The 18,379-nt window shown below is 45.4% G+C and overlaps 1 protein-coding gene across 1 annotated transcript in view; it reads right to left on the bottom strand.

The window, feature by feature from the left end:
* SCML4 (Scm polycomb group protein like 4) overlaps nt 1–18,379 on the bottom strand; it is a 68,584-nt gene that overhangs the window by 25,620 nt on the left and 24,585 nt on the right. Inside the window, exons 4-6 of the mRNA XM_027693831.1 lie at nt 11,583–11,712; nt 8,812–9,012; nt 5,454–5,648 (exon numbers count right to left, since the gene is read on the bottom strand). Coding sequence (XP_027549632.1) covers nt 5,454–5,648; nt 8,812–9,012; nt 11,583–11,712 — 526 coding nt within the window. The remainder of the gene's footprint in view (nt 1–5,453; nt 5,649–8,811; nt 9,013–11,582; nt 11,713–18,379) is intronic.

Raw genomic sequence — 18,379 nt, 5'->3', positions numbered from 1 at the left:
GAAGGAAGGAAGGAAGGAAGGAAGGAAGGAAGGAAGGAAGGAAGGAAGGAAGGAAGAAAGGAAGATTTTTTTGGCTTTACTGCAGGCTCTGTCATCAATCCAAATGCCACAAAGACCAGATGAACTTTTTATACTATACTTTGTTGTGGCTGGATGGCTCGCTCCCTCTTTAAGAGTGACCTTAATATTTTATTTATTGTTTAAAGGATAATGATCATGGTAGAAGAATATATGAGGCAATAAATGGCCTTTGCAGGTAATTAAATGCTGAGGAGTGCCGGAGCTATTGATAGCCATAAAAGCTATTTATTCTGAGTGTGCTGAGGAGTCAGGAGCACTCTTCCTCATAGCATGCAACAAGACAAGATTAAACAAACCACGGTACTAGAAAGGGGAAAGACAACGTTTTTCTTGCCCTCTCAGGGCTTGAAATTTCTGAGCTGCTGTTTATTTGGTGCTTAGGACTGAAAATATTGATTGTAATAATATGCAGTTTTCTATCATATTATTCTTTTTTCCTGACTGCTTCAGAAGGGCTTTGCATATGGTGACAAGAATTATTGCCCTCCTTCAACAAATGCTCAAATAAAAGCACAGCATGGAAGGGTGACTTGCCCTCACAGTCAGTGGGAAAGTCTTATAAAAATCCAGCTCCCAGGCTAGTCTCACCTACTAGTCGCTCTCCTATTGTGCATTGCTATAGCACTTCTCATACCAGCTTTTCAAGTGCTTGTGGATAGGAAGAGCCCACCTTCCTATAGACAGAGGCGCTAATGTAGCGTAGGGTACCTCTACCTGCTGCTGTGCTTCTGCTCCTTATAGATCCATATACATCCATATGCTCCATATAGATCTCTACCTCCAGGAAGTGCCACAAGAAGAGACGCTGTTCTCCTGTGGACAGTGGTAGGGAACTCCATATGGTGTCTAAGCACACAAATTTGATTTGGCCATGGGGAAAAGAGCGAGGCTGGGGACATATCCAGTGCCTCACACCACTGCCTGGAATACCATCCTGGGCCTTGAAAAGCAAGTCCTGTGGTGGCACGGCACCCCAGAGAGAACTGAGTCTGACAATGGGACCCATTTCAAGAATAGCCCCATAGACACCTGGGACAGAGAGCATGGTTTTCCTTTCCTTTTACTTTTCACCCAGGGGGGCCATGTAGTGCTCAGCATAGGGGCCAACAAACACTGTTCTGTTCTTGTCCCAGGGTGCTGGGTTATACATCTGTTTCTGGAGGTTAAAACCAGTTTTTCTCTGTATCATTGCATTTACTGTAATATTTTTTAGTAAATTATAACTCTGACTTGTAATCTCTCTTGAGTTGGGTTCTTTTCTCCTACCAGTTTATTTTTAAACCAGCACAGAGAGAAATAATGAAAGTTGAACACAGGATGTGTGTATGGAGGCACTTCGCAGGACCTCTGGTGGCTTTCCATCATGTAGTCCCTGGCACACTCCACAGTGTTTTCTGCACAGGTCACCCAGATCTTGCCATCATTTTAGCTCAAGCTACACTGCTGCTTTCATGGAAAATTCTGGGGTGAAAGTTCAGAGGTGCTTTGAACCCAGGTGCTGTGGGGACAGGTAACATCTCAGGATTTGCTGTAATGCAGACCCAAAGCCAGGATTTCCCAGATGAAGTCCTGGGAGTCATCCCACAACTGCTGCCCACAAATTACTCTAGTGAGCCAGAAAGTTCCTTCACATCCAAGAAAGAGATATAGGAATGTCCCCAGATGTGCCAGGACAAGGCAGTGAAGCCACTGACATTAGAAGAGGGCTGGAGAGAAGCCCTCACCCTACACATGGGGCCACGGGATGCTGGTGTGAGAGGCATTGGCAAGGCAGGCAGAGCTGGGGCTCAGGTGCAGGGAGGGTAATGCATAGCCAACAAGGCTCATTGCAGAGGCCAGCACTAGGTACAGCATGGTGAGTGTGTACTTCTTAGACATGTAAAACACGGTTGTAAGTGATATATGCATATGTCAACAAATCCCACCTGGCCTGTACACAGCCATTACCATCTGGCAGTTTGTTGTGAGCATAGGTGAATAAAGGCTTAGGGGCACATGCTTTGGGGCAAGGTTAAAAGGTGACTCCTGTATGGTGTAAGTGGATTAATATGACTGGATATGATGCTGGCTCCTCTCACTTCTGACAGTGTAAATCAAGAGTAAATGCACCAAAGTCAATACATGTATTAGATTCATTGGTGCACAGGGGCTGAAAAGCACATGATTTTAAAAGAAAGAACATCTTGATTACGAGCTGGAGAACATAAAGAATGAAAAATGTGGCTGCTTTTCATGGGTTCCTGTGGTGTTTTATTATGGCCCTGCTTCTTCCATACAAGCTTTATCCCAACAGGCATCTGACAGACCTGTTTGCAAGCAGAGCTCCTACTGTCCTCCTTATTGCCACTATGGGGAGACCCTGTCTCTGCCCTGTGTAGCAGAGGACCCCTCTGTGCTGACCTTCTTGCAGAGAAGTGCTAGCTCCTGTGGAGACAGAAGGAGATTTAGGCAATAAAGCATTAAACATAGACTCAGTGCCTCAAACTGGAGTTACTCCAGTGGTGCCAATGAAGCTGTTGAATACAAACTGATACGATGAACAGGAATGCTGTGTACCTGCCTGGCTCCATCTGAATACAACATAAAGGGTGAGAGACCATCACTCCAGTTCCTCTACCACACTGACATGGACAAACAGCTCCTGAGCTGGGCACTAGTTGCCCTGGGGAAGAGGCAGCCTTTCCCCTCTCCAAAATTTCCCATTTCAAGTGCTTTGTGCGGCAGAGTAAATTTCTCCTTCCATGCCTTCATGTGTGCTCTGGGACTGAGAAATAGTCTAGTAGTTGGGTTTTCCAGACAACTACCTGACTGCACTGAAACCAGCCCCCATCTTTCCAGCTTGCATCTTGGGGCCCGCAGGCATGCAGCGGATTAGATGGCGAAGCTGCTGAGCTCTCCTCCCCCCATCTCCACGGGCCATGGGACAGGCTTCAGCAGAGCTGAAACTGTCCTCAAATCCTGTCTCATCATTTTCCTGTTAATGTTTGTTGGAAGGAGCATCCCCTCTTGGGGCTGTCAGCTCAAACAGCCACTTGAGGACCCAAATGCTCTGGAAAGAGCACTGCTTATCACAGCCTCTCTCACTGCAGGACCAGATGGCTCTTCCATAGAATTATAGAGTGCTTTAGGTTGGAAGGGACCTTAAAGATCATCTAGTTCCAACTTTTCACCCCAGACATGGGCAGGGATACCACCCACTAGACCAGTTTGCCCAGGGCCCCATCCAACCTGGCCTTGAACACTTTCAGGGATGGAGCATCTACAGCTTCTCTGAGCAACCTGTTTCAGTCCCTCACCACTCTAACAGTAAATTTCTTCCTAATACCTAACCTAAACCTCCCTGGCTAGCCCAGACATCCAGCCCATGCTGCTTCTGGGAAGCTATTAATTGTCCCCCCCCATAGACCCAGTAGGAGACCCAGGAAACAGAAGCCTTACCTACACCTACATCTCCTGTCTAGTTTGAGGGAAAAATAATATTTAGCCCCTTCCTCCGTGTCTGGGGAGATCCGATGGGAATGGTGCCAGGGACATCTGCACTGAAATTTTGTGGGGAGGGAGATGCTCAGAGTGTAACAGCAACTGTAAAAACTCCGGTTGTGGAGCTGCCTTCTATCACATGCTGTGCAAAAGTAAATGCAAATGTACATGCAAATTAAAATGCAAACGCAAATGCCAGGCCTCCTGGGCTGCACTCACTCGGTGCTACAGAAATCCCTTGACCTCTCAGAAACATTCAGCTTGCTGCAAATGTTGTAGTCAAGAGAAAAATACTGCTTTTTGGTCTGGGCTCCTGCCTTTCCTCCCCTATGTGAAAGAGTGGCAGCTGGATTTCTTTGCACAAAAAGAATATTTCTGCACTGTGTGCACAGCCCTCTCCAGCTTTGGTGTGCAATCTTCACACTTAGCGTCTTCCTGGCAAACAAACCATTCATAATTGTGGACACTAAAACATCTTTCTCTTGGCCAGCATGTATCTGCCATTAAACTGAACGCATGAGAGACACCCACAGTGTTGTTAATAAAAGAAAAGGAAAAATAATTTAAGTCAGGAGGAAGCCACAGGTGAAATCAAGGCTCATGCCCATAATTTGCATCTTTCCTTTTTACTGAACTAGTTTTTGCAAAGTCCATAGAGGGCCCCAGGGCAGCCTTCTAGCCACTGATTGCAGATGGAGGCTGCAGGCATACCCCAGCTCCATGGGGGCTGCCTGGGGCCAGCACCCCATCCCAACATGCTGTGGTGTGGGCAAGAAGGAACCTCAGGTCCCACGCATCTGGGAGTGCAGTGTTGCTCTGGGCAGGTAGCTCTCTGGACCACCACCATCCTTGGGTGCATCTACCCCACACCACAGCCCCTTCATTCTTTGTCCCACATGGTCTAGCACTAAGAGAAGGAACTTGCTGGTGCCCAGAAATTTTTTAAGGAGAAATATTCCTGAAAGTAGCAAAGCAAACCACTTAGCAGTCACAACTCATTTAGGTTTACACTCACGGATGGAGGTGACGGATCAGGATCCAGTCTTAGTGTGCTACTGCTAATAACGTGTATCTTAGGTTTATGCTGGCAACCTTGACCCAAAACTGCACTGCTGCAGGTGGTTTCCTCCCCTCACCCAGTAAGAGGCCCGCTCAAGTGAAGGAAGACCGTCCTGCTTTGCAGGTGATCCTTAATAAAAGCTAGGAAGCACACAGGTGCTGGAGCAGTGCCAGGTCAGAGAATACCCATTATGGCATGTCATGATGACACCAAAGTGTGGACTGGGATCCACACACCAACCCAGCCTCCCACTCCCCCTGTAGGCAATGAGCCAAGGCAGTGCATGAGGAGAGGGGTATGAGGACCCGGGACAGGCATTGTTGTGTGGAGGGGCTGTAAGCAGAGAGGGCTTGGTAGTCAGTGGGGATACTTTAGTGTCTAATATGGTGGTTGAATGCTATGAAGAAAGGAAAATTTCCCCTCTACCTTCCTGCCTGCCTGAAACTTGAAGGAACTTAATCCGTTTGAGGCTTCTACTTCAGGGTCAGGTATGCTTGAGGAGGCCAAAAGTTACAGGAGAAAATTGACAGAAACAAGGAAAATGATAGCATACAAGTCTTATTTCCTTAGGAAAAGAGATAAAGGAAACATAAAAATATAAAATAATTTCAAAATTATCCCTATCCCTGTTGCTCCTCAACACAGTGTTGCTCAGCTGAAAGCCTCATCCATAGCTACTGGGGAAAATACTGCCAATCAGACTGCTGCCTCCCTCCGGAAAGTTCGCACAGAGGTCTGCAGTTCTCTATCATACACAGTACAGCCCCCCGCAAAAGACAGTCATTTCTTCAGCTCTATTAAATCTTGAGCCCAAGCTGATCAAGCAGCCTACCTGCCTCCACCCGTCTGTTTTCATACACCTCCGGACTTTCCATCACAGCGTTGTACTGCTGGAAAGGCTGGTTGCTGAAGAGATTGTCACACAAGAGGCTGCGACACAGCTTCTTCAGGAAGCGCAGGACATATCCAATGCTGTTCACTACCAGCAGGTTCTGGAGATGCTGCTTCCCCTCAAAAGAAGCTGAAACTAGAAAGCAAACAGGAACAAGTCAATACCTGGGGATGCATGGCAGGAGGAAGAATGAGAGCAAGGGAGATGATTTTACTCAAATGTTTGTATGTCTTAAAATATTTTGAATAATTACCTTACCTGAAGCACATAACAAACTGGAGGAGCCTAAGGAGCTGAGTTTGTGTGACCCAAATCACCTTCCCCCTAGAGTGCTGAAAGATGCTGATTAGCATGGCCAGCAGTGCAAGGATTTCTAATATATGCATCCATCTGAAAACTGTATTGTGTGATTGGAGGCAATTATGATACCCTGGTCTAAGGAAAAGAGAAAGAAAGTGATCTGCAGTGATCACTAACAGTGATGGGCTATTTGGCTGTCTTCAGCAATACCCAAGGTTTTAAAAGATAATGGGGAGACAAGAGTTAAAGACATGGTTGTGAATGAGTAAAACGTACCAAGGTTATACTGAAGAGAGAGGGAACAGCTTCATCGTGGATCTGTACTTACTGAGTTAATTGCATTTATAGGCAAGGGAAGGTTGGCAGTTGTGTTCTATCCAGAATTCAGTAAAGTGTGAGGAATCTTTCATTAAACTGGAAATCATTGCATATGAAAGGTGGCTCAAGAAATGACAGCAGGGTCCGCTGGTAGGACACTTCAAGTCCTGGAGAGGAAGCAGCCGTAGTCTGCACTGGCACAAAAAGATTTTGTGGATGCTGTAAGCTAGAAGACATTATCAATGGAAAAGAAGATTGGAAGATTGCACAGAAAGGATTGACTAATTTTGAATTCTGTTATAGCAAAAAATAGTAGAAAAAAATTCTAGAATGTACACAGCAATCCATAACTATTTGAGGAGACTCAATACAACCTGATGAGAGAAGAAATGATGAAACAAGCTCACCAGATGACCATAAGTCACCGAGGTAACACAGTGATGAAAAAGTCAGATACATTTCAAGGAGATGTAGAAAAAAGCATTTCCAGGAGAGAAAAGGGACTGTTAATGCCACTATATAAAGTCCTGGTGAAACCTGAGATGGACTGATAGGAACCACTCTGGTCATCCAGGCTCAAAAAGGGTGAATTCACACTTGCAGAAGTGCACAGGCCCACCACAGCAATATTCAGGGGACAGAAACTTCCTCTGTGACACTGCAGCCATCACCATGCTTCTGTGTGGGACAGTGGTAAGATGCTTGCACTCCTTCCACTAATCCAGAGATCTTCCTCACCTGAAAGAAACTGTGTATTTCAGTCTAGCAGGATGAGGGCAGTTCTCCGCAAATAAATCTAAAATTGAACTCAGGGAAGAGAACAGAGCAATTAAAATTCCTGGGCAAAACTGTCAGGGGATATGTTTAGCCAGGAACCTGGGAGAGGTGGAGGGGTCACAACAAACCCATCAGAATCAGTTATAGCAGGACACATACAGTGTCAACAGGTCTGTAGAAAGGACTACATGATATGGCTGCCTGGACTCCTCCACCTGGGAGGTTTTTTTCCCAATCCTACAGCCTCCCATCACTGCTAACAAGTACAAATCGTAACATTAGACTTATAATTTTGAGGATAACTCCAGAGATTTCCTGTTGGCCTGAGTTGCTGTGCGGGATCGTGCTCCACAGCCAGTTGAACATCTGTGAGCCAAGCCATGGGAAGATTGGAAAGCCCCTGACAAAATTTGTCTGTGCTGCTGCTAGGCTGGGAGTGAGGTGCAATTGCAGAGCCACGCCATGACTAGGAGGCCATTCACCCCTCCTTGATGATTAGAAGAAGCATGAAGTTGGGAGCAATGCTGCCCAGGTGCTTTTAACTCAGGTGAGGTTGAAGTTGAGTCAGCTCGGAGGAAGTGCAACCAAGGAGTTTGGTAGGCTTGGTGCATAGTATGACTCTCCAGGTTGTAATGAAAATCATATATGCAGCACAGAACTAGGCAAAAATGAAGATTTGCACTAAATTGCTTCAGTCTCATGTTTCTGTGAACAAGTCTGGATCATTCTCAGACTATTTCTGGTGTCCCATAGGGAAGGCACACCTGTGATGAGAGAGAACTAGAGGAGAGGGAAGAAGCAGGATTTATTTGTTGTACAGAGGGCCAGTGCTTAGGCTCCCACACAAGAAGACCCCAATGGCACAGCTGAGCAGCTGCAGTCCTTGTGAAACTGGACTTGTAGTCCTTGGCTTCATGCTTGACTCATCTGCAGCATCTTATTGGAGAGTTCTGTTCCATATTCCCACCATTGTTTCATTCACATAGCATCCCCATGTGCCAAAACAGTGTTGTGACACAAAACTCTAGCTGTGATAAAAAAAAAATTCATGTTCAATCTGAGAGCCAGGCCAGGGGATTTAGTGTGGGACACGGGAGACTCATCAGGGCACAGCAAGAAGTGCCACTGCAGGAAGATGAGGGACTCCTGGGAAGTTCCCTTTGATCTCTGATTCTCTCTGATATATTTGCATAGTCCTGCTGCACAGGGAATTGCCACGGAACTTTTGCAATTTCCGCAGCTGAGACAGGTTTGGCTCATGAACTGCAGGCAGAGGATACACCAGCAGCTGAACTCCATAAGAATTGTCCTTTAGAGTAACATAGAATCAGAGCCATAAAATGGTTTTGTCTGGAAGGGACCTTTAAAGGTCACTTAGTCCAACCCTCCTTCAGTAAGCAGGGAAATCTTCAGCTAGATCAGATTGCTCCAAGGCCTATCCAACCTGGCCTTGAATACTTTCAAGGACGGGGCATCCATTACCTCTCCAGGCAACCTGTTCCAGTGTTTTACCACCCTCATTGCGTGAGGCATGCATGTGTACTTGTGGTGACAATGTATGTCATGGAGTGGGCTGGCATTGCTGCTCATTCTTGTACGGCTGCATGAAATCCTCAGCTCACACCCCAGGCCCCAGAACTGTTCCGAAGAGTGGTAAATGCCAGACTCTGAAGCACCTGTTCCTCTCCTGAATCAACACTGCAATACACTTCACTGATATTCTTTCAACTGACGCCAAGGCAATTCCTGCAGCAGCTCATTTTATAAAGGTATAAGTGATGTTCAAAGCTGGCTACCAGCCCACTGATGTGAACGGGACCGCCAGGGCAGTCAGGATTGGGGATTAGGTTAAGAATTCAAGCACTTCCCTACTGGCCACAAACCCCTTACAAAGATGCTTTACCTGACACCATCTCGCCTCCATAGCCCTGCCTGATGAGGGAGAAGACCACCTTTTGCTGGAGCGCACAGTCGATGCAGGCTTGCACTGCGTGCTGCAGGGCCGCCGATGGCCGCTCTGGCCCAAAGCGCTCTGGCAGCTGCTGCACCTTTTTTCTGTCAAGGTACGGCCCCAGATTTGCTTGTTTGTTGACATAAATGCAGACTGTAGACATAAAATCCGAAAAAGGTTATTACAAAACAGTCCTGAGAGCATCCTAGAAAATACTAGAGTTATACATTTCTATTTATTTTCAAAGTTCTTGCATTCACTGGTGAACTGTTGCCATTTGTGATGGCAGAGCCAGACTTCCTCGCTCAGATCACTCACTGCCAAAGCAAAGCAAGATGAGTTTAGGTCTAGCTCAGTGTCACAGCTTAGGATAAGCTACATGCGTCTAAAGAAGCTCCTGTGTATGTCTGGGGTCTTAAGTCTACCTTGTCCATGCAGCTTGTGATCAGAAAAATGCCCTGGGAGTGCAGGACAGTGACTCACAAGGGAGACTTCACAACGAGGTGTGAACCCCAGCCCAAGGTGTGTTTTGGAGTTATTTTATGTTCTCTATGTATGTTTACACTGGTTCATTGAGAGCCACTCTGAGAAGCACCGCTCTGAGATGAGCTTTGGAAAGACTTTGGATCCTTGCTTCTTCTGACCCTAATGCAGCTGTAATTTCTGGAGGGTTATGCCACGCTGAGCTGCACAGTGCCACAGCAGAGACTCTGGTCTTTGGGATCTTCCTGACCCTCCATGTCCAACCCAGCACCCTACAAACTGTATTGTATCAAGGGAAACTGTACATGGTGTGCAGTGCTACATCCCCATTAGGAACAACAGCAGAGAGACTGTGCTGCACAAGGGGTCTTGTGAGGGGATCTGCACCAGCCTCTCCACAGCCAAGCCCTGCGTGCCTCCTCTCATAAGCCATTGCCTGCAGAGGCAGTTTTTCTACATGCCATCCGGCCTGTCATCAATAGCCAAAAGATCAGTGTTCTCCTCGCTACCATGAACTTATTTTAAGCTTGGCTGAGGCTAACTGTATCTTGGAGGAAGTGGAGGTAACATTGCAGTAACTAAGGGCAACTAAGACACAGCTTTAAGTCAGGCTAAAGTGAGACGTATTATAATAGCTGGCTGAGTGTGCTCGAGCTGTCATCTCTCAAACAATATAACATTACCCTCTGACAGAAATCAGATATGTGACAAAAAAAACCCATCAAGCAGAGTGGAGGACATGATGACAGCTGTGTAAAGTTGGAAATAATTTATGGTTTGCATCACTGTAATGAAAATCTAGTGAGACTGTCACAGTGCACTCTGCTACCCCATCTAGCAGGGAACAGGCAGAAGGGGCTCAAGCAGTATATCCTGGGTAAACAGGAGTATAATAGCAATCATACTTATAATTACATACCACTTTACACCTTCCAAGTGCCAAACAAACAAAGGAACAGTGCACTGAAATACAACAGCAGCATGCATGAATTGGAGGGGGATGTCAGAGTGCAGCTTTCCCAGCGTGCCACACCTCAACAAATCTGCAGAATGTGACTTCTGCTGTGACCCTGACTGGTTTTGTCAGAGGTCAGCTGCGGCTGTGGGAGAGACTCCGCAGCTTGCAGGCAGTGTGCTGAGTCCCTCACTGGGGAGCAGGGGTCCCTATGGTCCTTTTGGTGCAGATAGGCAGGCAAAAGCCAGCTTGAGCTTCCCTCCATCTCCTGCAAACCCTGCTCTGGTGGGAGGCTGCATGCACTATCGGGAAGGTACTGGAAGAAAAGGTGCCCATGGGGATGGGAAGAAAGAGGTGTGGGGCACTGCATTCACAGAGCCCGAAATGACTGATGGAACCTCTGCCTTTGCTGCCAGCCCGTGATCTGGTAGGACTGATGTGGACTGTGCCTCCCTATCCCCCTTCAGAAGCAGCCCTAGGCACACCTCTCAGGGCAGTGCTGTGAAATACCACTCGGCTGCTGTTTGCCAAGTGCTTTGCAGACTTTGTATGTGAAGGGATAAATGAGAATAAAATATATTATTATAGTCATTGTCGCTGTGTTTAGTATCATTCTGCCACCAGAGCAGATGGAAAACTTCTCCTCTGTGCATTCCAGCTAAGAAATAATGGGATTTATGTGTTGTGTTTAGATTCTAATGTTATCTAATCTATTTCTCTGCTGAAATCTCAGGCTAAATCAACTGTCTTGTTGATTTTCTTCTCATTTACATCAGTTTAAAAGCATTGACCTATGTCACTTCTGATAATATAAACAAAAAAAAGAATAAGGCTGTGTTTTCTGACTATATTCAGAAATGGCCACATCTGCTGCTGTGATAAGGCATTGAGGTTTATGTGCTGGTAACCCTGCCTACAGTGAGACCATGGCTCTTCTGTTCTTCTTCTCCCCACAGCTGTAACAGATGCTTCATGTTCATACAGGGATTTAGTCTGGTCATTGCAACATATTAGATGGGGTGAGTGTTGGGTATAAAATGGAGCATTAATGAGTTTTTGATGTTCCCATTTCAAGAGGAATGGAACTGACATCTCCACTAAATTTGACACATGGCAGTCAAAATATAGTCTTGCAGGACATCTCTGCTCTTTGTCACTGGTTGCCAGACTAATCTACAAACACTCCATTTTCATGAGCTCCACCTGTTCTGGGAAGCACAGCATCTGACTGTCAGCCCGTGACTCCTGCTCACCCCTTGATCAAGGAGCACTTGAGGCTGAGTACCTGTGAGAGACTGCGGGGTGTCCGAGTTGGGTATTGTAGCTGCATCCTGAGGGATTGAACTAATATCTGGCTCTGGCGTGCTTCTCGGTGGAGAGATTGCTAAGGGAGTCATCAGGACACGAGACTTCAGCTGCAAAAAATAATGGAAGTATACACAAGATATTCCAGTTTTATTCCATGTATGTCACGCCCCATGAACACTCATTAGTAGTCTGCTATTGCATCACTTTCTGCAGGCCAGGAGCATCCGTTCTGCTCTCGCGAGGATACTGGAGCCTGAAGCCTGACTGATTTGCAGCAGACAGCAACGCCTTAAGCTACAGGATGCAAATATTATGCCACCCACCGGGTAGTTATTTACACCTGAGCAAATTGAGTCTAACACTCCAACAAATCAATGTAATGGCATTTTACAACCCATTTCATGTGGGTGTAAATAATGATCTGCAACTCAGAAACATGGGGTATTTAACTACATCATAATTTAGGGCCAAATTCTGCTCTTAGTTGCACAGGTGTAAATCTTGCGTAAATCCAGTGGCACCAAGCAGCTACTCTGGGCTGACACCCATGTAAATAAGCTCAGACCGTGGTCCATAGTGTGTTATTACCAGGCAGTAAATACAAACTGCTGCACTGTTGCACCCAGTGATCTTTGTGACCCGCAGCCCTGCTTGGGGAAGTGAAACACGATGGAAATTTATGGTGCAATATCACTATGTCTTTACAGTGCTAGTACCTGGCAACATCTCACCAGTCAAGCAGTGATCAGGTCCTCATATTTAAAAGGGCTGATGTGATGAATGTGACCTGAAGGTACCACTCTTGCCTTTTCTTTTGCTAAGAAGGGAAGCAGGGGGAAAACAGAGAGCCATACATGTTTATATATTTACATACACTACATTGAGCTGAGGTGGTTTTTTTGCTTCTGTTGTTTTTCAGTGGACAAAGTTGAAAATGCTATAAGTGATAAGAGTAAGAAGGAAAAGAGATTTTTAGTCCTGTTAAATTTGAAGAGCTTCTCTCAGAGCTTATACACAAGCTTGGTATAATGCACAAAGTATATTTGAAGTAGAAATTAAGTCAGACCACTGCCTACAAAACAAACCTTGAGCAATTCCTGGTGGAGACTAAAAGCCATTTTGGATGAAGATTCGTGTTGTCCCTGATTTTGAGCACAACTGTCTAAAATAATGCTCACTGTTTCAGTATAATGGTAAAAAATCAGAGAGCTGGGGAAAGGAGAGGGAAGGCTGTTGGATTTACTGACACTCAAGTGAGTTTTTACCACCGTCTACCCAGGGCCAGGCTAAACCCCTTTGTTTTCAGACTGAACAAGGGAGAAAATGTTCAATAAGTGGATCTAAGATAAACCATGAATTTGACCTCCTGCTGTATGGCAGTCATAGAGTATGAGGGACCCTGAGCTGGCCCTTGGCTAGTGTCAGTTCTCACCTGCCTGCATTGTCCTGTTTCTGTAGGGTTGTCTTGCCTTCAGATTGGGATAAGGAATGACCAGCAACAAAGTGCTGTCAGTTTGTTTTCCACGCAATTAAAATAAATGGGAGTGGAACAGAGCTTCGAAAATCAAGGTCTCCATCCAGTTTGGGATTTATTCCATGTGAGAAGGTGAGAAGCAGCATTATTTATTATTTTCTATAGCAACATATTGACACAGGGGCTGTTTTTCTGACAGGCTTGTTTTTGATCATACACATATATGCATAGATGATAAATGCACATATTCATGTGTGCAATTGTGCTCACTATATACATATATAAAAGTATATACATTTATAGAGAGATGTACATATACACTTGTATATGTACATCATTCAAGTTGGAAAAGACCTGTAAGATCATCGAGTCCAACCACTAACCCCGCACTGCTAAGACCATCCTGTTAAGATCCATTTAATGAGAGATGTCTCTGCCCAAATTAAGGTGTAAACTGGACCATATGCTAAAATCAATAGTAAGGATATTATTTAACAATAAAATGTGAGGTAGAGAGATAAAAAGAAATAGAAAAGAGAAGAGAGAGAGAGATTAAGCAGAAGATAGTCACCACCCGTGGATCCAGATGGTATCCCACTGGTCCTTCTTCACCCTGGGCTTCTTAGTGGTGTGGGGTCCTGAGGTCATTCAAAACTTTTCACTATTTATGCATTTTTGCAAACAAAGGAATTAATGCTCATTGAACCCAAGAGAGCTCTCTTATTCCACTGGTTAAATGATTCCCTCGCTTCTAATGCTAATAAGTCTGCATGATCAGTCTTTCTCTTCTTTTGAGTCCATGAGTTTCTTGACTTGGGGGGTTGTGGTCGGTGGTTGCAATCTGCCCCTGCTGGAATTACCTTTTGCCCAGTTGGAGCTGATTACAGCACAGTTCCTGAGCTGACTTTCCTTGTGGCCCATAAATTCTGCGTTCTTTGTGTCCATCATCAGTGATACATTCTTCTCCCCTCCCCCTCCCCCACCCCAGCTTTCTTAACCTCCCCCTAGGTCTGAGATAACCCCCAAACAATAGTAGCACTTTTATCTTATCTCAAGTTCCCGTCGTGGTGGCTTAATTTACAGTTCAAGTTCCAGGTATCAACAGAGGCTTATTCAGGGGGGAGCTTTGATGATCAGAGATGCCATCTGCCCCATAAGTTGTGGTGATCCTTGTTTGACTGGTGATACGCATACAAGCAGTTGCTTCTTTACACAGCTTACCACTACCGGAATTTTTGTCTGGATGCATTATCGAGGATGTGCTAACCAAACCTCGCCTTCTCCGGGCCTGCAGTTATCACCATCCTGTCACTCCACTCTGTGATTATCTCATGGCAAAGTCCTTCTGTGTCCTTAACAATGCTTGAGACGGGTAGCTGTGCTCTAAAGTCCTTACACACCATTAAACCATGTCCCTAAACACCATATGTCCATGTTTTCTGAACACTTCCAGTGATGGTGATTCCACCACTTCCCATGTTCCAATGTTTGATCACCCTTTCAGTGAAGAAGTTTTTCCCAGCACCCAACCTAAACCTCCCCTGGCACAGCTTGATACCATTTCGTCTTGTCCTATACCTTGTTGCCTGGGAAAAGAGACCACTCCCCCAACCTCCTTTCAGGTAATTATATAGAGCTATAAGGTCCCCCCCGAGCCTTCTTTCCTCCAGGCTAAACAATCCCAGCTCCCTCACCCATGCCTCATAAGACTTGTGCTCTATACCCTTTACCAGCTTTGTTGTCCTTCTCTGGACACAATCCAGCAACTCATATATGCTCTCATACACGTATTTAGCTACATAGATACTATTCTGGAGACAGCACACCCGATGACTTCTGTTTCACTTGCATGTTGACTCCTTAATATCCTTAATGGCTCACAGTCCTGTAGTCCCAAACAGAGGTGCACAAGTCCCCTCTCTAGCCCTTGAACCTCGTGAGTGTGTGCTGACCCACCAACACCTTATACTGCCTCACCAACACCATCAACCTGGTGGAGGCAGGACAATGTCCAGTAGACCTCGTTCTCCACCTGGCTCTTGGAGGCCTAGGCAGGCTTATATTCAAGAGCAAATAAACAGAGGGCAAGACTTGTGTAAACTCTTAAGCATGGAAGACCCTTCTTGGCAGTTTCCTGTTTTAGCAAACAGTTTACTGCAAAATCAATTTTAACAGAATGTGCTCTAGAGCCTCTGGGTACAGATAAATGCCATTTTACTAGGGGTAGCAGAGAAGGTGCCTTCATTAGATCAAAATAAAACAATACCTGATTATTGCAAGGGACAGTACACTAGCAAACGTAGCTTAGCTGCATCCTGGCCACTGAAGCTGTAAGTAGTCCTTGAATATCATGATGTGTAAATCTCCAAGTATTGCATTTAAAGATGTCTTTTCTTGGACTGATCCTTTGCTATTGAAAAGCCAACCCAATCAACCAGCTGACTGACTGAGTGCTTGGCAGTAGAGAGCACATATGCACTAAAGTGAAAAAAGCAGTGAAAAAGGGAGAGAGAGAAAGAGAGAGAGAAAAGGAGTCAGAGGAAATCTGTCAGAGCACTCTGGGAAACCCTCTTGGTAAGGCATTTGAATCAGCTTTTGAATATCAAATGTCATAAATTTTAATATGCACAGCATGAGACGTAAAAGCAATGGTTGCTTTAAAACAAGATCTACAACCAACCACAGCCACAGTCCACTGTTACGGACTCTCTACCCTGGAAAAGAGATCAGAGAAAGCTGATCAGGGATTTAGGGTAGGAAATTAGTGTGTCTACTTCACCAAGGTCACCGTGCTTTACATGCAGAGAGGGTGTGGGCTTTCGTGCCATAGATGCTGCCCACAAGCTTGTTTGAGTATGCAGTGGCTGTGGATGAGGAAGACCCTGTTGAGTCCTGGAGGTTTTGTTACAATATACACACAGAGCAGTCAGAATTCATCTAGCTAGTACTTCTGTCATCCCACACCAAAAAAAGCGAGCGGGTGAAGAACATTCCCAGGCAACTTTTTTTTCTTCTGAACAAGTTCTCTGCCAACTTGTGTAATAAAATACATGGGAAAGAAACATGGTGAATAATATAAATTTTCCTTGCAGATTTCTTAAACCACTTCAATCATAGGTTCTCATCTTTATGGCTCCCAGTTGTTCTGCACCACTTGTCCCTTGTCCTGAAAAAGCATTTGCTAGAAAAGGTTGGAATTCATCTCACCCCCAATGGGCCCGTGTTCTTCCAGATAGGAGGGCAGAGGCAACTCCTGTCCACAAGAGCTTTTGCTGCTGGAGAGAAAACCATCTCCAGCCCCTGCAAATGTGCACAGAGATGAGCACAAAGGTGAGTGCCTGAGTCAGTCTGGTCCTGTCATGTGGACTTCTGATGGCTGGACAGAAGGTTGCCATTAAACCTGCTCATTGAAAGCAGAGCTTCTGAGTACATGTCTTGGGGTCCATGGCTAAACCTTACAGAGTCTCTGCATTTGCTGGTGAGTGAGGAGACTCAGCATAAGACAAGCTCAGTTGCTGGGGCAGAGAGGTCAGTGCTACTCTGGCAAAGGCAAAACACAATCCAAGGTCTTTCCCACCTTTTCTTCTTGCGTCACGCAATACCTTTCTTCTGCACAGCAAATAATGCAAGCGAGTCTGCACACATTTTACACACTCCTGCATCCCCTAAGTGTTTTGCAGTGAATGAGGCAGGTAACCTTAACAGGAGCACATACAACTTTGAAATCCAAGGCTGTATCATAGGACAGGTGAATCAGGGCACTTTTAAAGTTATCTGTGCAATCTCATTTCCAGTGTATCCAAACCGTGACTGCTTATTTGTCATCATTAGTAGTGACTTCTAGGGCAGTAGGGAAATCTATGCCCCGTAGTGGAAATTGTCACTCCACTATGTGACTTTTGCTGCCCACCTCACTTGGTAGGAGCTTGCAAGGTCCTGGCTGATCTGTGCTGGGGCCACCTTCTCGGATGGGAGCTGCTTTGGTTGCACAGAAGGACAAACTGCCCTTGAGCTGCTCATATGGGACCACCACTTTGTTGCCCTCTGGGAGGGATGTTGTGGTCTTTGCTGCAGTGTTGTCCCATGCGCGTGTCCCTCTGGTGTCCTCTAACACTGTGAATCCCTGCACAATGCTAACAAACCCTTCCCCCGTACAGGCTTTCTAGGCAGCTCTTCAGGGCTTCTCTCACAGTCAGAGAAACCCATCCATCTACTAACCTCTCCCCCCTCACCAGCTGCCAGAATAAGCTTTTTCCGAGGCAGTCAGACAATCAGAAAGAACGTTGTATTTTGGGGAAATGTAATATTTTATGGCAAATAGCTCCACATAAGGTACAAAACAGTTTTTGGAAAAACAGCTGATGAAATGTTACAGCCAAAGCTGTGAAAAAATAAACAGGATAGCAAGGAAAAGGACTTTTCTTGGTGATGAAGTGTGATGAAGTGTCATTTTAGGAAGACACAGATATTTGCTTTAATATCAGTGGCAATGGGTCACCTGTCTATAAAAAGCATGTGATGAAAAATATCTGTTATTCACATCTCAGTCAAAATAAATTTAGATCTAGGCAGTAAATTCCTAGTTTGCTAAAAATTCAGAAGTATTTTCCCATCTGTTCTGTAATAATTCAGCTATCTGGTTCCTTTAAAGAATTTGATCGTCTGCCATTTGGGCAGGGAGTAATTTTTTAAAATGCATTTAAATCTCATGGTATCTGAAAGTCATACAATTATCAAGCTAATTAAATCAAGCTAAAGTTCCCATCAAAAAATGTAATCTTTGACTCACACTGGGGAAGTGTTTTTGACAGAGAGGTTCACTTCAGCTGGTCACACAGCGTACAAAGGAGCCTCATGGAAAACATCACTTCGGTGTATGAATCCTATAACGCAAATAAACAGCACCAGGCCAGATGCCACGGATACTGCAGCTCATGGGTGTCAGCTCCTTCAACCTAAGCCATCAGGTTATAGGAGGATGCCTCTTTACTTGCCATCACTCACCAAGAAATAGCATCATCCCAGATTCCCTGCTGAAGGAGGAATGCTGTTGCCTCCTTTCTAAGTGCCTGGGGACAGAGAGGAGGAGTGGTACCCAGCTGGGGGAAAAGCTTCCCTTCGGAAGAAGAGGGGGACACAGCAATCAAGTGCTTGGCCATGTAGGTCCAAAGCACAGCATTACTGCAGCATTTCAGGGAATGTAAGTGTCCCACTTCTCCCATTTACAGATATGTGGTGGTTGGTGAAAGATTTTTTCACAGGTGGATGGGTACATTTGGGGTGGAACAGAACATACTGCC

Source organism: Neopelma chrysocephalum, unplaced genomic scaffold (genome assembly GCF_003984885.1).
Source record: "Neopelma chrysocephalum unplaced genomic scaffold, ASM398488v2 Primary Assembly neopelma1_23, whole genome shotgun sequence".
NCBI lineage: Eukaryota > Metazoa > Chordata > Aves > Passeriformes > Pipridae > Neopelma > Neopelma chrysocephalum.
Note: the sequence above shows the minus strand (reverse complement) of the source record. Positions and strands in the feature narration are given on the sequence as shown.